Raw genomic sequence first — 24,195 nt, forward strand, 5'->3', positions numbered from 1 at the left:
GCAGATATACCAGGCCCTGAATAAAATGTTACCCTTCGCTTCTATCGTAATCACCGATGAGGCTTTATTAATTGCCCTGCAATATGGCGCGAGTCTAATTAATCGCGACGCGGCTCATTATAAACGACACGGCTTAATGCCCGGCGAACGAACATCGTGTCGCGTCCCGATTCAATCGACCCCTGGTAGCTTTAATCGCCACGATGTATACCATGGGGTAATGTCGAGTCACGAGATCATTAAATCGTCGATCAGCTGTAATGCGTGAGTCTACGTGGTCGACTTGGATCCGACGCGAGAAATTGTAAAATGGATGTGTGCTTGGTCGAGAAGAGGTTTCATGCAATGTTAGAGTTTCGTTTAGCTGAATTCCATTTGCTCGAACGAAATTTTAATTAATTTCACAGTAACTGATTTTCTGCCAGTTGAATCGACGTATCTAAACGCCAACTCTCATAAGACGAGTAAAAAATAGTAGGCAGTGGGAAAAATTGGCGAAATGTTATTACATAAACTGTTTGTCTTCCGACAAGTTCGCATAAATGAAATTTATCTTTTAAAATCGATATATTAAAAAAAAAAAAAAAACAACTGAAGATTCTTTTGATCGACCTAATGTATTCTCCAACTTTCATCCGAAACGTCTCAAACGTTCTCTTTCATACGACAGAATAAAACTTAGGGTGGCGCGAGTCAAGATATCGAGAATTTGGATTTAAACGCATATTTGAAAATTTTGAAGCACACGATACATCGATCAACCACGATAAAAGCTTCATCTTTGGTCACGTTATACGTTTTTGTCTATCGCGTTTCGTTTTCATGGTTTGAAGAAATGTATTAAGAGTTATTACATAATTATTAAGAATTAATGGAGTATCACACCACTGGAATCTTCAGTCCTTCATATTTTTCGAGTTATCTTCCCCATAAATATATATATATGTTCATAATTACGAAAGGGTTAAAAAAGTAACTTCGAACCTATTTCCTAGAACCTACAAGAAGCTCAAAGTTTTTGCCCATTCAAAAACGCATCAACGTACCAGAAGGACAACGAAATTGTGGTCCAAACGACGTACAAACCACAAGTGAGTTTGAAAAACGAATCGAACTCGATCGTGACGGTGGTCCATCATTTTGATCGCGGTGTTTATGATAATACGTCGCGTAAAAGTGAAAACAGTGCTGGGTTCATGGAAGCGTAACCGGATAATGGCGCGACCGATGCGCCATGCACCGACCAAAGAAATTACGACATCCGTCATAATAATTCTTTTTCCACCGCCTTCCTCCACCTCCTTTCCTTTTCGTCGATTCGATTAAATGTCATTTTGCAAATGCCTGAAACCGCGCTCGTCGGACGGCTATCGATTAATCGCGTTTACGGAAGGTCTGCCAACCGACGTGGAACGTTAGGTTGAAAATTCTCGACGATTCACTGGACTTCTTACTCCTTAATGATCGTATAATTGATGAAGTTTGCAGAAGACACGAATTGCGATATCGGTGATGAATGGATTTTTCGAAATAGGTTATCATATGGCATTATCGGAGGAAATTTCTCAAGACTGTTAATGCAGAAACACGATCAAGTTCGAGCGAGTTTCATTTAGTAGACTGGAAGGTTTATGCAAATTTAGATTGTCGAGTACATAATTAAGGCCATAAAATCTCAATAGAAATTTACTCCATCCTCTTAAATATTATATTTGGGAATATAATTTGCTTTGAATATTTTCTATATTCTTGCATGTTATATGCAGCTTTACGATTAAATTTTTCATAAATAAATATAAACATTCACTGTTCTTTTATTAGCACAGAAGGAAGTATGAAAGAATTACAAAGCAGAGAAAGACTTTCTCAAAATATAATAGTTTAGAGTATGCTTGCTATTTTTGGAGGAAATTCGTTAAAACTGTTGAAAGCAAAATATACGTATAACGAAGTTCGAATATATTTCATTAGCATAAATGAAAGTGTTAAGAAGACACACGAGAATAATTATAATATAGTTGTAACAATAACTAAATTTACGTGCAATTGATATAATCAACCAGGTATGTACATAAGTATCGAAGAAACAGGAAAATCGTAAATTAGTTGGAAAGAAACTAAAAATATAAATTTACATTTATCAACATCCGCTTCTAAATGTTACTCTGACCCAAGCGATCGTGATATAACTGGGAAACATTTTACACATACGTATATCCCAATAAATCTTGAGTATATACACACTCGTTTCAAATGCCATAAACGCACGTCTCAATTATCCCCTATCTTTTCTCCGTCTCCATTCAACAATCAGTTGTCCTGACAGCGGACGATGCAACAAAAAGTTACCGAGACTGGCGGATGCACCGGCAAACGATCGTCTAAGTCCTAAGTGACGCGGAAATATATTTTATTTCCCTTCTCCGCTTGCTTTTTGCTAGTTCGCGAAGGTTAGTGTTGTCGTTTCACGGTTTACTCCTTTCATCGCGGATAATTTCGTTCGTTTCGCTCCTCTAGCAGCCATTTGCCTCGAGACTTTTGTCATTACGTACGACAAAAGGAAATACGTCCGTAAGGGAACAGGTTTAATCCTTTCACTGCTTACCACAATAACTAAATAGGATCGAAAAAGGTATTCACCGTTTTGAATTGACTATTTTCAGAATATTACATTTCTGCATTTTTTCGCCAAAGTCGAAGCCTTTACGTAACATGGCAAAATAACATTCGTAGTTACACTATCGGTAATAAATAATTACACAAAACCCTTTTTTCCATAATAAATAGGAGACTGGGAAACGAAGAGGAAAGTGAACATTCATACAAAAATGTGAAGGAAACTAAACTAATAAATATTAGGACTCGTGGATCATCTTTAAAATAATATTAGCGAAATTTTTATTATCAGCGAAATTATCAGTTACAGTTTGCCGATAGAATAAATAACCTTTGAAGAGAAAGATTTCGCAAAATACAAGATCTCTGATTTTAACGAAAAATTATAAAAACAAATCGATGATCTATACCTAATTTGTAATTTGTTGTACAAAAGGATACTAATATTTAGAACAAGTTGTATGCTTTCCCTTGATTTTATATTATATAATTATCTTATTATAAATTTGTCATCGCATATTCGCATCATTTGTGTTTTCACGTAGCGAGAGATATTATTTGTTAGAGTGTACGTAATAAATAAACGTAACAACTATACAGGCATCCTGGTGTTTATGGTCTGCAGTGTGATTATTTAATTTAATAAAATGTTAATTCGTATTCGCCACGGATAATGTACGTCGTAGTTAAGATACTATTTGGCATGCTTTGTCGTTAAGGTGTTAATCGAGGCCGTAACGGAGCGATTTTTCTCGAGTCGCTTTTTCCGCGATCGGAAAGTCCAGCCGATCGATCGAATCGCGAACGAGGTCGAGTTATTTTTGCACCGGTTGCAATTTCACGAAATTCGATCGGACTTCGCGGTGCATTTGCATCGTGGCTCGTTTTTCTGATGGCTTTTGATTTGTTTTTTTTTTTCTTTTTTAATAATTTTGTTTCGTAAGTCTGTCGAGCGATGATGTGAAATCGATGCTTGTAATTTTTGCCGTTGACAAATAACGATCAAATTATATATAAATATTTAATAAATATTAACAAGAAAATTATGTTTGCGGTTTCTGGAGTATTAAAGAATCGTTACTGGGACGAGATCGTAATTGAAACGTCAGTCAATACATTTTGACTATGATTTTGCCAAAGAAAGGAAACAAATAATTTATGGCTTCGATATAATAATTATACGTGTGAAATCGAAAACGTTTGCACGAGAAAAAACGATGTAATTGTTAGTAATACGAAATGAATATTGGGGTAAAATGAAAATTGATATTTGATATAGCAATTAATCATATACATCAACGATACCTTGATCAGCAATATTCGACAGTCTAGATGTTGATATTTTAATATTCGTTGATTAAACATTTTTTATTCTTCGAACGCTAAAAGTCTTTAAAATCTTGTGATCTTTTTAGAGAACCTACGTATGTAGAACGGTTGATGATAATCTACTATACTTGAAGGAATATGCTATGAGTAGGAATAGAATGCTTTTAAGGGTTACGAGAGGTCGAGGGAGACATCGGAAAATGTAAGTAGAATGTTTCCACGTGGATGCATTAAGGTCAAGCTAGGTCACTGACCAAGAACTTACGTTCTTTAAAATGAGATCTTACATTCTTTAATACATCAATGTAATTTGTCGTTTCTCGTAAAAAAAGCGTCGATTTATTTATGTCAAAGTTTCATTAGTTCAGAAAGTATTTTAATTTCAATATTGTAAAATGGCAGACGTATCTAAATTTCTAAAATGACAGGGAATCTTGTTCCACGAATAAAACGATAGAGGACGATGGAGGAAATTTAATTATAATATACTGACAGTTCGTAAAAAGAATTAACAGATAAAAGAATAAAATATACGAATACGATAAACGCAATAGTTTCGAGTTAGATGATAGGCAGAGTTTATTTAAAACGTTTTGAAAAACTCAAACGTCCAGGTATTTAAATTTACATATCAAACTTCAAGGAGCGTCCATTTCCCGTAATAAAACGCACGTTAAACCTTCATCCATGAAGGAAGACAGGTTTTCTCTTTCATCAACAAACGCTTATGTTTGTTTAAGCATGCGAAAGACCATCGTCACGATGACAAGAGAAAGAAGAAGGAGAAGAGAACGAAGAATAATAAAGACGAAGCAGGAACAATTTGCCTGGTATCGATCGTTGTTGCTTTTTCCTGAAAACGAACAGTTAGAAATATGATTCGGCAGGATGTCTGTCGAAATGCGAGTTTACGTAATTCTTTAATTACGCCCTTCCTATAGTCGCTACGTTAAAAGACGATTACGAAGATCTAAGCTATTATCCTGTCTGTCGTAATCCGATATTCTTGTTAGTTCGATGGAAAAAGAAACTGTTATACCTAACATGGAGAATTATATCTTTAATAATCTGCGTAGCCGAGTAACGTCACTCAACTGCCAGGTGATCGTACTAGCTGATTTAGTGAGAAATATCTTCCTCCTCAGTTTCAACGTATATCGTATGAATAAAACTGTTTTCCAAGTTGGGAAGTTCAATTTTCCATTCGTTTTTTTTTTTTTTTTTTGTCGATCAGCGCCATCGATGAACGATCGAATGAAGATGTCTGTTGAATTAAAAATTATTGTACTTAGTTGATTGTTAATTGCACCTTGGGAAGAAATTGGACGATAAATATAGGAAGAAATTTTAAGTAGCTCAGTAATGTAAAATAAGACAGAATTTTAAAGGAATATGTAGATCAAGTTTATAAACAAGTATATTGTACGTATTTTTAACGTAACTAGTTAAATACCATTATATTTTTATTTTACTTAGTGATTTTACTTTCTTAAACTGATGTTTAATTGTAGTGAAATAATATTTCTTCAATTTGCATGTATTAGATTGTCCTAAAAGTGTCTTTCTTTTGATTGTCCGTATTTTTATCGTAACTAGTTAAATACCATTATATTTTTATCTTACTTAGTGAATTTACTTTCTTAATCTGATGTTTAATTGTAGTAAAATAATATTTTTATCGAAAATATTCAAATTTGTACACGACAATTTGCATATATTAGGTTGTCCTAAAAGTGTCTTCCTTTTGATTGTACGTATTTTTATCGTAACTAGTTAAATACCATTATATTCTTATCATACTTAGTTGATTTTATTTTCTTAATCTGATGTTTAATTGTAGTGAAATAATATTTCTTCAATTTACATGTATTAGGTTGTCCTAAAAGTGTCTTTCTTTTGATTGTCCGTATTTTTATCGTAACTAGTTAAATACCATGATATTCTTATCTTACTTAGTGAATTTACTTTCTTAATCTGATGTTTAATTGTAGTGAAATAATATTTCTTCAATTTGCATGTATTAGGTTGTCCGAAAAGTGTTTTTCTTTTGATTGTACGTATTTTTATCGTAACTAGTTAAATACCATTATATTCTTATCATACTTAGTTGATTTTATTTTCTTAATCTGATGTTTAATTGTACTGAAATAATATTTCTTCAATTTGCATGTATTAGATTGTCCTAAAAGTGTCATTCTTTTGATTGTACGTATTTTTAACGTAACTAGTTAAATACCATTATATTCTTATCATACTTGGTTGATTTTACTTTCTTAATCTGATGTTTAATTGTAGTGAAATAATATTTCTTCAATTTACATGTATTAGGTTGTCCTAAAAGTGTCTTTCTTTTGATTGTGCGTATTTTTATCGTAACTAGTTAAATACCATGATATTCTTATCTTACTTAGTGAATTTACTTTCTTAATCTGACGTTTAATTATAGTGAAACAACATTTCTATCGAAAATATTCAAATTTGCATACGACAGTTCGCATATATTAGGTTACCCGAAAAGTGTCTTTCTTTTACAGACACGTCTTTTGCAACGACGCATCTTTATACAAACATGAAACCTAATCAGTCAAACGTTGTGATCTTCATCTTGATAGAACAAAATGGATCATACGTAATTCGATAAAATAATATAAAATGGAAAATGTTGTGCATTATTTTCTTATAAAACGAAAGAAACTTTTAGAACGATCTAATGTAAATCGAAGTCAATTCGGCTAAATTCAAATATTTAATATCTTTGCAACGATATCATTTTCGAAAGAATAAAATTCTAGTCATCGCGAATGATCATTGACGTTCTGCTCTTTTTACTCGATAGCTGACCACCATTCCGCGAGTCAATAACTCGTACTATCGAAGCTCGGCTGCAACTGATAACAGCCTTTCGATCCACTTGACGCGAAAATGTGATGTCACGATAAAGTTTCCTGGATTACTGGCTAAAGTGAGTGTTGCCTAACTACAACAAACGATACCATATCGCAGTTTGTTAACAGCTCGAAAGTATACGCTGTTTCATTGCCTTGTTTTCTCCTATTGTCCAATGAACGCGCACGATCCCTCCTTTTTCCTAGACCTTTCGAAAAGCCTTTCATTCCTGTAATTTTTCTATAATCTCCACTTTTTCTTATCTTTTCGGTAACCACGTCGTTTCATGGGATGCGAATCTCACGAAGAAATTACGGTTCCGATGATCGTAAATTTCTAAATTAAAGAATCGTACGTATAATTTCTATGTTTCATAAAAGATATAACTTAGAAAAAACGAAGCTGGCACCCCGCTGGGGGTAGCCGCCCACATGCTATATTATTTTTTATTTATATTTCTTTTTTTCTTCACCAACAAGATATAACACTTTACCAAATGTCCGCAAGGACAAATTGTAAAATAACCAAAATAAAATAAAAAAAAAAAAAATTTCTATGTTCTCTTCCTTAATTGCAGAACGTTAAAATTCTGATTACTAATTCTAGGAAATTGACAGAATTTTTTATATTTGGATTATACTTTTGTCTTGCAAGTATATCAGAAATACTTTTTTAATGATTGTTATATAATTCATTGGATTCTCATAACTCTAACATAAGAAATTTAAGTCCTGTCCTGCAAAATGTTCGAATCCAATTAATCTTCGATTGGCCATTTATTATTATTACAACTTTAATCGCCTCTGAACCATAGTTTAATTTGAATACCTAACTCCATTAATTTTGCAAATTCGCCAGAATTAATCAATCCTGTAGTCCAATTTCCAACTCTATAAATTATTTCAGTTTCCATTTTCACTCCATACAATTAGCACAGATTTATTCATTCGCCACAACACAAATACCTAGTACTATCATTCACCGGAAGTTCACCACGACGCTTACCACGGTAAACACCTCGAATCCACAGGAAAGATATAAACTCGGCCAATCTCGAATTCGCATAATCTGAGAATAATAAATCACACACTCGTAAGAAATTCAGTGGTTTAAACCAATTACGAGACGCATTCGCATGCAGGTTAAACTAGTAGATCGCGTATTCGCGTCTTATGCCGCTTGTTCTCGTATCTCCTCGAATATATCTAGGCAAGTTCCACGTATTTCAGCGAGGTACGTGGCCGTAGACACACACGTGGATGCACCTACACCCGGTACATCGCCGTGCAAACGTTGCATGCACCTAGAGAAGAACACGACCAAGAAACGGAGACCAGGAGATCGTTATCGCGCTAAACAGGAAAGCAAATTTCGCGCCACGCTCGATCCTTCGTTCCTGGAAGAAGTTTTCTAAGAAAACTTTTCTTCCCTCCCTTTACTTGTGTAAGGAATTATTCTCCTTCCAAGTTCGTTTTTATGTATTGGAAGAAGGAATTATAGCATTGGAGATTACGGTAAGATCGAAGAGAACGCATCGGTAAAATTTTCGAATTACGCGCCATGGGTTGCTTAGATAGATTGTTTTATCGATTTTCTAGTTTGTAAGATTTTTTTACGATTTATCTCTGTTATCGTCTGACGATTCGCGATCGATCGAGATTGGACTGATTATCGGTAAAAAAGAAAACTGTATGTAGCGTGCGTTGTTCTCGACTGTTGGTGTTATGATATCGTTTGTGGGTAATGACACGTCTACCGAATATCGCATGATATAACGTCACGTCTGTATTTAGTTCGTAACACGTACCGTTTGTAGGTAATTAAGGGAAGAGAAGACATTATCATATGCAGGATATATTACGTTTTCAGACAGTAATATCTATTAATTTACAACTTTTCTTAAATAAAATGATTTCTTAGTGTTTTCTTTATCACCATTTATAGCGAAATGAATTCCTATATATTTTCCATGATAGTAATTATTTACAAGATATTATCAAAATTTGATCATTCCTGAATGCTCAATATTCAGAATTTCTAATTAGGATTTTATACTTTTTGTTGCAGGTTACCTCCTTGCTTTTGGAAGGGGAACGCAGAAAATTAGCGGTCCTCCAAAGAGAATTGCAAGTTGCACTCGAAGAAGGGGGAAGCGTAAAAGTTAAAGAGAAGCAGCGACAAGAATTGCTGCACGCCATATCGTAAGTAGAATTAGTACACACTTAGTCAGACAAACTCTACTTACGATGTTATACGCACGTGTGCTTTCCTATCGACGTGTAGTATTTTTTTTACTATAAAAATGTTAAGAATAATACGATAATACAAATACGAATGAAATAATTTTATATCGAATATACGAGGACTATTTTTTAATTTCCCTGTAGAAATTTAGCAACGAACATTTACACGAAATGAAATGTTATTCGAGTTCTATTAAATGCATTGTGTTTCTTATTAAAACACTCGTCAAAGTTCTTTCGTCGCTTTATGATATTGGAAAGGAGAGTGATATTAATGATAAAAGCACATACATACATGCAAGTGAAATTTCATATTTATCTTTTAAATTGTTTCGTACATATTCTAAAATGCTCTCATCTGCTTCAGCGAAATATATTTTGAAATACGTTTAAAACCTATAACTGTTTAAACATATTACCACGCATTATGTTGCATTGTCGTACAGAATATTATCTTAACGCTAGAAGCGTGCAAAATTCAGAGAGATTGTCCATTGCTTTAAACACTTGTATCAATTCCAACATCGTCGGTGGCCCCTGTAGTATCATAACGAGTCTAATAGCTACCTCCGGTGATCCCAGGGGTAGTCAACGCGTTAACAATCTCTCATTTCGTATTATGCCATTAAACCCCTATAAATAAACATTTGTCGATTAAAACAAAGCAAAACGACTATCGAAAATCAACGCTTTTAATTCCTCTTAGACAAAACCTTTTTTCCATAATAAACAGAAGTCTGGAAAAAGAAGAGGAAAGTAAAAATTCATATAAAAATGTAAAGAAAACTTTATGTTAAAAAGGTACGCTCGGTGTATGGCGTGTCATTGGCGAAAATAATCGGCGAATTCTTTTCCCGGTCACGTCGCGTTTGAAACTTGCCTGGAAAAGCTATCGAAATGGCCGCGGTAGAACGAAAAACTCGACTAAGGAAACATTCATTTTACCGAGCGGTAGCCTTCGAATAATATATTTTGCAAGTTGGCACCGGACCCTCGTAACACCAGCTCCGAGCTTCTCCTCCCAACCCTCTTTCCTCCAAATGGCAGAGAGGATTAACTCGTTCAAGATTTATTAGCGGCTGTCCTCCGGCGGACTAACAATTTGATCAAACTACCGTGGAATTATGCAGTTTCGCGTAGCTTCCGGCGCGAGTCGTCCCGAAGTCGATGCCGGAACTGCGAACTTGCAGCGCGTTTCGTCGCGCGTAAAGTACACCGCGATTAATGAATTTCCCGTCTCTACGATTACGCCCAGCTAATTTTGTGTCCTGACGTTTGCGTTGCATCTCGTTTCCACGGATTCTTCAGACTCGAGCGATATCCGTCCGGGTATCGGTGTTTGAACTGGAAAGTTGGCGAATCGGATTGAAAGGAGTAATTTTTGTAGTTTGAGAGGATAATTAAATGTAACAAATTGAAATTTTAGATGGCTTGCAAATTTTAGTTGTAGATAGATTGCCGATGTTTACGTATTCGTGGGAAATTGAAATGGGCAAAGATGATATAATCTTTTTCATTTTACAACTTCTTTCACTCAACGTAGACTACACGCATTTTTATGGATATATTCTTTACCAAGTTTTGAATAACTATACACTTCTCTTCCGCACCCCAATTTTAAGCCCTCGTATCAGTATCGCTTGAAATTCATATCTAGAAACGTTCGGATCAAAGTTTCGTTTCTACATAATAGCGTAATAAAGATTGAAGTATTCGATTAGTTTGAAGGGGTTATAAGACGGAAGAGCTATAAAGTATACTTATTTAAAGAAAAAGAGGCAAGACGGATATATTAGGTTGTACGAACCTCTTGAACATATTCTAAAATATTCGAATTCATTCGCTAAAAATTTCTATTCGCAGCAGAAATTCTCCGTCAATAAGGCATTAATAATTATTTCTATTAAATTGGATATATTATTGTTGAAAACGACAACGTGAGTTCGCGCTCGCCATTCATATGAAGATGCGTTAGTTACATTAAACAGTAATTAGAAGATTGTTCTAGATACAATCGATAGATTTAATCGATAGGTTTAAGATGTTCTTTTGCTTTTATCCCTGGTCCATGTAGGAAAGTGCAATAAAGGTTTTTCGGCTCAGAACGGTGTGGTAGATTTATCCAAAGAATAAAATAATAGCTATTGTGATCCTACTTCTGAATACAAAAATAACAACAATTATGCACGAACATAATAATAGAAATAGAACGAAATTAATCATACCTGATTCAGTAAAATAATATAAAACAGAAATTGTTGTTCATCTATTATCATCTTATGAAATGAAAGAAACATTTCGGACAACCATGCAAATTTTGTATCTCTCCGTTTAAATTTCATAATACTTAAATTAATTAACTGCCAAAGTACTACCAGATATACATCTTGTAAAATATTCAAACAATTTGCGATTAAAGTTATACAAGATCGCAGAATATTTGTAGCGAAGTTGCGAAGGAATATTATAGGATCAAATTAAGAATTTGTATGTACGTTTATTTAATTATAAGATTTATTAGATTTCGAAACTTTATGCAACTCTGATCGGAGCAAATATTATTTACAGTGCAAGCCAACGAATATATAAATTCTACGCTGTACAGCTTATTATTTATGAAACGTTCCGTATCATTTTTAATTTCAGTTTTTGCTTGAAATACGAACAGCGACTTTCGTAGCTTGTTACGAAGTAAAATTGGAAAAAGGTGAGTCCATTCCTGAAACGACGTTCGTATATTATCATGCGCCGTGAATACGAATATTTAACAAGCTGTGTGCGAACGTTACTTGAAAAATTTCTTTGATAATTTATAAATAACAATAGCGTAGGAGGAAATTTTTATTAAAAAGTTTCTTTCCATCTAAAAGCGTTCTAGAATTTTTAACGGATAATGCCGTAACGTATTTTCAGTGAAATGGTGAAAAATATTCTTCGCTGAGAATTCCTCTCATAGTTGTAGATGTAACAAGCATACAGATTGTAAAAAATTCAGCTGCAAACTACGTTCGTTTTTCTGTCTAATCTAACAATATCATGTATACGACAGGCATGCGAGAAATTTCCGTAGCTTTGTATAAATTTTAATACCATTGTACATTGGTGGTATTATAAACAGAGAATGTACAAAGCAATATTTATTTAAAGTACGAAGTTGTTAAGCGATCTGTTTGTATTTAATTTCGTAAATATTATTTTTCATGGACGAAAAACTAGTAAATGAATATTTAATATATTTTTAGAATCGACGTAAAAATTTCTATTCTCGTATTAAATTTAATGGTCTAAAGTAAAATTTAATCTCCGAGAACAGCTGTCTCGTTGCCAACAACGCGCTCTTTAGTATAATTATGATTCAACAGAAGTTTTTCTATCCGACACAACATATTCGCATTTCACATATTTACGATTAAATTAGAAGAAATTTCCTATGCAAATACCACTTAACCTTCTTGAGCCTGAACAAAGTTACTTAATATACTTCCCTAGAAAAATTGACTTAATTCATCGGACAATACCTTTCTCGCACACCGTTCAATTCTTAGAAACACAACTGTTGAGAATTGTGGATCTTAATCGCCGAAATAAAAGTAAAGGAACGCTAAGGTTACACTTAGAATTCATATTAAAATAGTTTTAGATTTATTTAATAAACGATTTCCAGGATCTTCGTCGATATACGTTTGCGTCTCAGCACTCTCCTTGTCTCACCGTCTTCTGTATCACACTGCCAACGGAACAGTTACATTCGTCTGATTTTCCAGACGCCCTGCACGCACATACTTCCATACACTCATATTCGCATACGTGTGCCACTACCACGCGGCTAATTTGTGTGTCTACCACACACAGTTATACATATATCAATAACAACACACAAGACTCGCGACGACAAAAATTCCAAGAACCTCCACTTTCAAAACTCGAACCCTCAAATCATCGATTAGCTTTTACAAAATAATTTCCAAGCAATATTTTCTCTAGCATCCTTTCGTAACTATCGCCTTTCGCATTAACACCCCTCTTAGCGTAATTATTATCCCAAGGAAATTCGGTTCAGCGTCCTTGATAATAAATCCAGCCTCGGAGGATCACGTTAACAGGTGCATACGCGGATTTCTGAAATCCCGAAAATTAGGAGCGGCGTCTAGCGAGACGCTCGCGTCCGCAAGCGTCTCGAGAGTCTCAACGACAGCCCGAGGAGAAAATTCTCGAGTCAGCGATATGTAAAGCCGAGCATTTCTTTTTTTCATCGTTTTTTTCTCCTCGTCTGGTGGGCGGTGTTTACACAGCTTCTCGCGGTGCGGCGTTTCGGCGCTGTTTGCGGACGCTTGGAGGCGCGCCTCGTCGATTATACACCGACGACGAATTTACCGGCATCACGACGCGCCGAGTTCCATCGTTTCCGCGAGTCCAATTAAGCGTTTCGAGTCAAAAGCGACTCCACTCGTTTCGCGTTCCGTGGCAAACACGTGCGAGAAACAAGGGAATAATTGACGATTCCTCTCGAGAATAGAGAGCCGAGAAATTGAACGAAGGAGCGACGCGCGAATCACGAGAGAACGCAGTGCTCGATGTTCGATTCTTGCGACTTTTCGTTTCTTCCTGTTGGAGATGGAAGCGTGGTACGATGGTGGAATATTTTCGTGAAAGGAGTCTTTGTATCCGAGGTGTTTGGTGCGACGAGGAATTTTTTCAGTTTGTTAACTATTCCAAGAAACATCCTCCAATGGATATTAGTTATTAAAAAATTAAATTTCATATTCAGAAGTGAAAAAGTTTGATACGACGAATATTATTCGACTGTGAATTTATAGCGTGTTTAAAATGTGGTTTGATTCTGATCGATTTTGAGTTAGTTTTTGTTGTTTTATTCGGTGTCTTCAACGAAATAAAAATTGTACGTAGAGACGGTATAGATGACATAAGAAGGACAATTTTTTATTGCAAAAATAGGGCCGCCATTTCATACATTATATTATACTATTTCTGAAACGAATATCTTTTAAAGCTTTTCTTCTTCTCAAAAGCAATTGTCCCTTTCAAGGATTGTCATTTTTCTCTACCTTTTTTCTTATCATTCGCTGGATACTTCTTCTTCGAAACGTTTAAAAGTTAAATCGCCTTCGCGCAATTCTTTACTCCAACACTTCGGAAGAACTTTAGAAAGATAATTTTACTTAATAATGAAATTTATTCAACGACTTCGACGAGCGCCGGTTTTCGTGCTTTTCCAAAAGCGTCTGTCCCTTCAGATAAGCATACGCGTAAAATATTCAGAAAGATTTTGCGGAGACTAACTTTGTCTTCGGTTATGATAAAATCGACCGAGTGGTTCCACGTTTTAAAAACATTTTCGCCAACAAGCATAGTGTAGCGGTAAAAGATTCTTAAAAATTCCCACGTGAATTCACGCTCGTTAATTTAATAGTCATTCTCCCATTCTCGTCGCATTTCCAAGTCATTGTGCTTGATTACGCCATTGCGTTGAATTACGCGAACACTGAATAACACCAAGTTTGTCGTGCGTTTAATTTCTTGCGAGATTCTAAAATCGAACAAGTTACGAAGAGAAATTAACTTTTTACATTCTTTATAAGCATTATGTTTATCATTTTGCTCTATTTATAACATTTGCCCTGTGTTTGAACGCTAAATCAATGTAAATGACGACATATTGTGAAGAGCGTAATTGATGAACTTTTATAAAACTCTTTCTAAAATAAAATCGATATTGGAAAAGTAAATGAAACCCGATATAGTGGAGGCACTGCAACACGTGTGTTCAATGCGGGGAAAACAGTTGTTTGCATTAATAATTCAATATTCAACGATGTCAAACTGTTATTACATCCTGGAAAAATAGGTATTTTGAAACATTTTCCCTCGAAAGCAGTTTCCCTTGTCAGGTTTTCTATTTCGCGTGATAATCATGTGGCCGCGAGTATGACACACATGCTGTCATTGCAAATACCCATAGGACGGAGTGAGAGAATCTAGATTGTTTAGGGATTTCGAGGTAACCCCGTGGATGAACCACGCGCCGACAGTGATATACGAGTCTTGAGTGGGGTGGTTGGGTGGTTTATTCGCTCAATCTTTAGTGAGCTACACACATAGGACGCTGTCACGATGCTAGTTAAACTGATTAAAAAAGTAGTGACTCTACTCTGGTTGCGGTACAACTACATTATAGAATATTGTACGAATTATAAATTATGAGACGAAGGATTCCCTGACAGATAAACGACGTTAAATAATCACCTTCGTTATTAATAATAACGTGCTAGATCCGTTTTTTTGCGTATGATTAGATAAAATTGTAATTTTTGAAGAGAACAGGACGTGTTCAGATAACGTACAAATGAAAATATCTTAAAAATTATATCTTAACATATATGTCTTATTTTGATAACGGCCACAAAAAATTACACGACTTAGATTATCCTATAAATAACACAGTCGCTGATTTTCATATACCAGACGAAAATAAAAACTCTCCTGAAAATCGATTAACGACGAATTTTTCCGTATATTTTATGATTCATTATACTTTCCTTCTAAGATTTTCATTCCAGTTTCACAAAAACTTCTACAATAGCAACTTTCATTGTTTTAAACCGAACGAGCTCTCAGAGAAACCGCATTACTTATGGGATGAGCCAATATTTCTATATTTCTCTGCAATAAAAATTACAAAAGAATCACGTTCCTTGAATTTCCTGTGTGACAAGAAGCAAATGTATACAGATATACATGTCGTGTCGTTCTATATCCATTCCAATGAAGATCTGCCTATTATTTAACGAAACTCTGCGATCCTGCAACAACGAATCTCAATTTTCAACGAATCAGATTTCAAGTAAATATCCGTTAAAAATGTACACAGCACGTCAAACGCAAATAAACCAGTGGAAACGAAAAGCAGCGGAAGTCATCGAAAGGAGCGAAATAGAAAGAGCGTATTCAATTTAGATGGCGGGCCATCGGCTGCGGGCGTTCACCGGAGGAACCGACGGCCGGTTGATTCGCGCCATGAATTTGTAAGGCTGTTTGCTCGCTCGTAATTGCCGAACTTTCCGCGAAGACGTTCGCCCATCGGTGGAACTTCTTCGATTCGTAAATCACCGTGACCGTGGAACTCGCTTGGAAAAATTCGTCTGCACGACCCACCTTTGCTTCGGCTGTTCGCTCGCTTTAACGCTTTGTCCCTCTGTTTTTTCTCTTCTTCTTTATTTTCTCTGGGAAAGCAACCGTGAAACGCCGAGATCTTTTCGTCGAGTCACTTTGCGCGACTAGTTCGTAAAGGCGAATTAAGCACTAGTCCTGCTACGATCTAATAAGCGAATTAAAGCGTCGAACGAAACCTACCCAAACGAATTAACGGGTCATGTGTTTGCGTACAAATGAACTTCTTACGCTCCGAGACTCGAGCCGTTTAGTGAGACGTTTGCAAGGCTGATTTAGAGTTACTTTGCTCGGCTGAGGTTGACTAAGAAAAATTAGAAAACGCGTAAACATCTACGTACGTGTGGAATGAAGTTCGATACTGGTAGAGGGGATGCAGCAACGAAGGCTGGCTTCGATGTTTGGGGATGATTAATTAGAGAAGCACGATACTAGTCGAGGATATGCCTTTGCTGCAAACCGATTGTGATAATATGTTTAATAATTGATTATAGCGATCGTACGAGATCGCATAACGTATAACATTTATGGATATCTTATTTTGATCGTTCTTATGGGCTTGGACAATATACCTTTTTTTATATATGATATACCGTTTAATAGATAATAGGGAAAATTGATAAAAATGACGATGAAAATGAATTGAGAAACTGAGAGTTTAAAAGCTTTTTGTTGGATATCAGTGGAAAATTTGTGCGAAAAGATGGTTCGGTAAGAAAGACGGCGGGTACTTTATGAAAGTACCAGGAAAATTAAAGAAATGCTTGTTAACAAGTCTACGGGAAATATTAACTGTATCTTCTATGGGAAGATGGGGAATCGGAAAGTTGTATTCAACAAACATAAAGAAGTTTAAAAGTCAGAGTACAAGTGAGTAATAGTTTAGTACAAGTGACAGGAAGTTTACATCTCTGTCGAGAACTTTTCGACCGAGCTTTATACTGTAACTGAGACGTTCGCGCAAATAAAACACATCTTCGGAAATATCGCGTAACGTGATTCTGCACCTGTATAACGGAATATTTATCTAATTCGATATCATGTTTTTAGCACACGATGTTACAAAAATATTACATCAAGCTTTCGATCGTCTCGTTTCTACCAATCCGTCAATCTTTTTAAAACCTGCACCCCTTAAAGACTAAATACTAATTAAGAAAATAGACAGTTTAAAAGCTTTGTCAGACACGAAACGATATTTTATAGAAAATCGAAAATGAAAAAACGATAACGCTTAAGACAAGACTTATCTTTTCTTTTCTATATTAATGAACGATGGATCTATTATGTAACGCAACTTCGTTCGCTTTGCCGACAGGAAGATTCAAGGACAACACGAGCAACTCGACAAAGAGTACAGGATCCACGCTGCCGGCGTTCTCTTATGCAACTCGAGGGGCTCCGGCAAGGTAAGCGTTTTGTCATTATTCTTTCCTTTCGTGGTCCGTGATTCACCGAAGATAAATGGCCCTCTCGATCATCGCAACGCGATCTATTATTTGTTAGCGCGTAAAGCACCGCCCGTCCTTCGCTATTTTTCCCGTGACACGATTCTTTCTTGAATAAATTCGATCGATCGATCGCGGCTCTGAATCTCTCCACATGTATACGTGGCTCTTTAAGAAATTGGACGAGCTTTCACTCGTGCAAACAAATTACTTGTCGTTGAATATTTTCCATAATTTATCGATCGAGTTGGAATAACGTCAAACCGTTCTGTATTTCTTAATTGATCCTTTAGACTCGTATCGATCACTATAACAGGTTATTAGCGACTCGGTTGAGGTCATAAGTCGACATTTATGATATTTGGGAAAGATTGATGCGTTTTAAAAATCTTGGCGGTTGCGATGTTTCTTTTGATCAGAATTTTATAATAAAGTAACGATATTAATCTTGCACTTTGCTGAACCAAGTCTTGAATGATTTTTCATACAACGTTCATTTTAACACTCTTTGAAAGTTAGACACCATTCTTTCCTAAATATTCGTATACCAAAATTGTAATAAAACGTGTAACGTAAAAAATGCTTATTCTAAGTCAAAGTATTTCTATATTAACAATTTTGTCTGCTAATAATATTCTTATAGGTATACGCATATATATGAGACAAGTTTCTAATGAAAATAACATTTTTAAATAATAATATTTTCCGACGAGATATTCTACAAGATTAAATATATATTTGTGATAAAAATATTATTCGATCCTTTGGAAGACGGATCTCAAGCACGAAAGAAGCTGTCATATCGTTGAGCAGACAAATCACACCCACTTTCAGCCTTAACGTATTACATTCGGGAGAAATGGAAATTTCCAAGGAAATCGGAGGGATCGATGATCTTCTTTTAATGCCACGTTATCCACCTATCGACCTAACACATTCAATTTTCTCCCTTCCCGCGTACAATAATCCTTCTTTGCTCGATAAATGAAGGATTGCTTCCTCTAATATATATTCGGATTCATAATTCATAACACTGTTTACGCATAACAAATTCAATACCGAACTATTATCCATAATGAATGGCGTAACTAATAGCATGTTATTAATGTATTACAAATATCTTGCAAATACTATGTGTATTCTAGTTAAATAACGATTATAGGAGTATTTGCTGTTCGCGTTAATAACATTTCAGAGATTTATTTTTGTAAATTATTGCGTTAATCTATTGGAAATTAGTGAAATGTTCTTGTTTCAATGATAACGCGGTTTAAAAGCTAATGTCGTTTTGCCAAGTTAAACATTACGGTTTAATATTTCATGAAACGAATAGTAGGCACGTTTAAACGATAGCGAAATAATTTTTCGTTATCAATTGATATTTATTTATATCGTAATTATAATTTGTATGAAATTATATGGATATTTATAACATTCTTCCGAGTCTCTTAAGAGTCGCTCTGATCGTATTGTACAAATTTTCTGATTCGATCCCTAATCTAATTTGTTTGGATATTGTTAGATAAATACGTTCGTGGTGCTTCTACAGTCGTTCCACACAAACGAACACGATGCGTTTTAGACACGTTTCTCGTGCATCATCTACCGAACAACTGAACATCGATCGATAGAATAGTATTGGGAAACACAACCGAATTCCTACGAGTAAACAGATTTCCAGAAATTAATGTTCAACCGAGTTAAGCAAACATATTTCAATGGACCGTCACAACTGGGGCTATAAATTTTATCGCTATTGACGTTACTCTTGAAAATTATTCACGCGAATAATAGAATGATAATTTTAAAGAAATATCGTACGATGCAACTTTTGTAGAAAATTTGTAAAGTTCTCGCATATGAAACACGTCTTCGGATCTCTTTCCATTATTATTTCCACGGAATATGCAGAGTCACGCTATGAAAGAATTTCTCAATCCAGATGACTTCGAAAGTTCGTCTATTTTTAACATTGTTCTTGTACTTTATCGTTCTTGCCCTCTATCGTCATATACTTTATCATTAGTTCCCTCATCGATCATCTCTGTTCCCTGACCGAAAAACAAGACGAATCGAACATTTATCCATTAAAGTTCTCCAGCTGAAAAGCATCGAACGACCGGCTGACAGCAGAAAGCCTCTTCGGTTTCGCCAAGAAAATAGTGTAACGACGCAATCTAAAAGAACGAGGTGAACTTTCGAGGATCACCGAGTCACCCTCTTCAACGTTTCATCGTCGAGCCGCCGGAATAATAGATATTCAATTCTTGCGTATCCTCTCTCTCTCGCTCTTCGCTCTATCTGCTCCTTCAGTCACCATCCTGTATCCATGCTTCCTCCCTCGCTCTTGTTCCGAGCCAGCGTCTTCGTCGAACAAAAGTTTGGTCGGATTATCGCGCTTTGTCGAAGATGGAGAAGCATTCAGCTCGCAGCGAGTGGATACTTCGAAGCAATCGAGAATCGGCGACTCTATCTCGAGCTGCAGCACCCTCGCCACGAGAGAGGGCAAACTTGTGAAGCTCTGACCTCGACTATGACGAGCGACTGTGACTGCGATGACGTAAGAACAACGGGACCAACGATAATACGAGGCAAGTTCAAGCGACCTGGTGTCTTAGAAGTGCTCTTTATCGAATCGTGTACTTGTCAGTTGTATGGTTTCTAATGTTTGTGAAATTCGTCGTGAAGTCATTGTGCGCGTTATTTTTATGATTTTGTGACAGTGCTAATAATAGATATTTTCGTGTTCTGTTGTTATGGTTTTGTGAGAGATGGCAGGTTCGTTGATACGTTTTTGACGAAGGAAAGGGCATGAATCAATAGCTATTATTATCTAATAATACCTACCTACAAGTAAAAAGATGGCGAAAGATTCGGCTGTCAGGATTTCAGATTCGGAGTGTAGCTAGAACACGAAGTTTCCATTTTTGGAATAAATGTACGCGTGATTTACGTTACGTAAGATATTTTAGGAATATTTAAAAAGCATTCGATCAAACAGGAGAAGCTCTTTTGGAACGTTAAACAGACTATGTTATTGCAAGATTATTCGATTACGTCTCGTTATGTTATGACATCCCATTTTGTTGGGATACAAACATACACCGTTAAAAAATCGAAATAACCTTAATACCTAGGCCAATTGGAAATTTTTTTTTATTTTATTCTGGTTTTTACAATTTTTTCTGAAGGACATTTGGTAAAGTGTTATATCTCATTGGTAAATAAAAAAAAAAATAAATAAATATAGCATGTGGGTGGCTACCCCCAGCGGGGTGCCAGCTTCGTGTTTTCTAAGTTATATCTTTTATGTAATTGGAAATTTGACTCAATTGTCGAATAACAATCTTTTCAACGTGACATACTTTTTGAAATATGACCACTTACAGCTTAAACTCGATTATTTCGTATAATTAATTATATGTAATACGACATATGGTACATAATTTCTTAGATAATTAGCTACGGCATCAAAAGTGGCGCCTAATAACTTATTACGTAAGCGTAATCATTTAAACATTATCTAAAATCTATGTCTCCGTGTTTTCTTAAGGAAAGAGTCTCAGAAAATTTTCTAAGAACACCATTTAGAAAATTTATCGACACATCTTGTGTAAAGCCAAGGGAATTTTAACTCCTCCACGGACAGTGAGAGCGGAGCAGGGATTGAACATACAGAGAGCAATTTAGCGATAAGGTGAAATATGAATTCGAGATATACCATGGCTCAAGAGGCGCTCACTCTGCTCTGGGTCAAACTGTGTATACAAAGAGCCTCGTTCATTTTAATTTCTCCGAAGCTTTTGTCCGTTTCGTAAAACTAATTTCTGCAAAATTGTATTAGCCTGATGGGAACCATTTCAAAAAATACTAAGCGATAGAATTTTAGACTGGAACTGGTGAAATTGCCTCGACTTTGTTTCATCGTATTCACTTTCTTTTTTTCTTCGCTTAATTCCGTTTCCCTTTGCAGGTTATTTTTGCAGAATGAACTTTTAATACAACTCCTAGACAATCTTCCTACTTGAAGCAACTATTCCGTAATGTTAATTAGTAATGTCACTGTTTTTATATAAAACGATCTATTTCGACGATGTTAAAAGATACTTCGTATTATTAAATTCAGAAGGCAGTAAGTAACTTTAATTAATGACTTTCTAACCTTTGCCGAAATATGAAAATTACTTGCATTAGCCGATTATTTACACTACGCTTAACTTAAACTTAAATCAGACCATACACGCAATTTCCACCGCGGAATTTAACCTCGAATCGCGTCTAACGACCATTCCTACGAGATGGCTGGATCAGAAAGTTGGTGGAGGCTCTGTTACGAGACGCGGAAAATGAGAAAGCGAAACGTCGTGGAAACCGAGTAAGGGAAAACAACAATGTTATATACGTGTACTATACGCGTATTGGAGATGGAAGGAACTGCTCGGGGGAAGGATAATGGGCCGCAGGAGACGAACGCGGCACACGGTACAGAGGAAACACGAAGCGCGTAGGAAATAATATGAAATCCGAGGCTCTGGACCGCGATAGCTGAGAGAAATAAAAAGAACACGGAAGGGGGGTCGAGGTAAAGATGGCGGAAAATACGCGAGGACTGGCCAGATGACAAAGCACAAAAACGAACGAACGGGGAAATTGCGGAAAGGAAGAAAGTCACGGCGCTGCCGGATTGCAGAGGACGGATAATAAAGCGACGTGAGAAGGAGAAGACGAAGAAAATCGGTGTGTGTTCTCGGCGAAACAGAGAATTAAGGGTGCCGACGACAAACGAACGACAAAGCCGCGGGAGGTACAGGCCCGCCGGAAGGAATGAAATATGAAAAACGCGCGCGTGGCTGAAGAGTATCGACTGACGCGCGGCAACTCGAGTGGTGGCGGTTTCCGACGTGTTACAGCGGACAAGATGGAATAGCTGCGCGGAAAGGTGAACGAAACCCGGATCTGGTGATATGAAAGGAAGAAAGCGGGAGGAGGTGTCGGGTTGATCAGGAATGAGAACGTAGAACTTGGAAATTAAAAGAAGAAAGAGAGTTCGTAGGTGATAGATGGAGAGAAGTTGAAGATATATGGTGTCTTGCGAGCGTGGATGGAGTAATTGGAATACAGTTTATGTGTTTTCGTTTGCATTATGCCGAGGTGTTTTATCGATCGATTATTTTAGTCAACGTATGTGATAGGAATTGTATAATTAGCCCGCGTATAGATTAAGATTATAGAATAAAATGATCGTAATTGAAATTGGTTAGAGTTTTGTAATTATTACAATACATATAGGGTGAAGCATTTAAAAGAGACTCCAAAATATCTCACGTATTTTTGGTGATCTAACGAAGCGTATCGGATCAATTTTACTTCGTCTTAAGGGTCACATCGTCTGATGTCAATAGTTTATTTCTGGATGAAAATGCACCTTTTCGTGTTCAGTTGCGATAGGAAACAATAAATTTAATCTGGTAATAGTATCTGATGCGATAGATTTGCGAAATAAGACTTGCTTGTAGAATTCGATGTACATCGTGCGATTTAAATGGGCAATGTTAAAACGTGCGAGTTTCGTGTTTTTAAATATCTGATTTTGAATGAAGGGGAGCTGACATAACTCATATTAATCCGTAGCTACCGTTTCTCAGAAATGTTTCTGACACAAATTTATTGATCGAACCCTTTGTAAAACGTGAGTTATGGTGATCTGTGAGTAACATGCGATGCTCGCTGCAGATAACGTGTCTGAACCTTGTCAAAAATGGGATAATCTCACTAAACTTTATTTAGAACACTTACAATAAATATAATATAACGTAGAAGAACTAACTGCCCATTAGAGGAATGAGAGCCATATGAGACAATTAGTTACAATTTTGTTTTTTCCTTATTGTAAAAAGATCTAATATATTCTTCGAAGTTGCGAAAAGATTTAGCAGTGAACGCACTTAGAATTTAGTTAAATATAAAACTAAACGAACGATCCTTTTAGAGTATGAAACACGCGATTAATTTCGCACTGCTCAAATTTCGACTCATATCACAATAAGTCGACTGCAAATTAACGTCATACGAAATTCTTCCCCGCTGGGGGTAGCCATCCACATGCTATATTTATTTTTATTTTATTTTTTTTTTCTTCACCAACAAGATATAACACTTTACCAAATGTCCATAAGGACAAATTGTAAAATAATCAAAATAAAATAAAAAAAAAAAAAAATACGAAATTCTTGTCTGATTTTATATCGACGCTACATTACATTTCAAATTCCGAAAATTTTCATTAAATTGGCCAATTAAGGTTTCTCTTTATATCGTGGAGTATAAATACAAGTATTCGGCAAATAAAGCACGAGAAGGTTCGAACGAGGAAACAAGAATATACTAGCACCGTAGAAACTAGCGAGCCAAAGGGGAAACAGATCGGATGAACGAATAAACCAAATAACGACGCCTTCCGTATCGACTTACACTTTTTTTCATTT

The 24,195-nt window shown here is 35.9% G+C and overlaps 1 protein-coding gene across 1 annotated transcript in view; it reads left to right on the forward strand.

The window, feature by feature from the left end:
- Positions 1 to 24,195, forward strand: part of LOC132909914 (uncharacterized) — a 115,997-nt gene that overhangs the window by 84,145 nt on the left and 7,657 nt on the right. The window contains exons 3-4 of the mRNA XM_060965142.1: positions 8,899 to 9,032; positions 17,581 to 17,671. Coding sequence (XP_060821125.1) covers positions 8,899 to 9,032; positions 17,581 to 17,671 — 225 coding nt within the window. The remainder of the gene's footprint in view (positions 1 to 8,898; positions 9,033 to 17,580; positions 17,672 to 24,195) is intronic.

This window comes from Bombus pascuorum, chromosome 8 (genome assembly GCF_905332965.1).
Source record: "Bombus pascuorum chromosome 8, iyBomPasc1.1, whole genome shotgun sequence".
Classification (NCBI taxonomy): Eukaryota; Metazoa; Arthropoda; class Insecta; order Hymenoptera; family Apidae; genus Bombus; species Bombus pascuorum.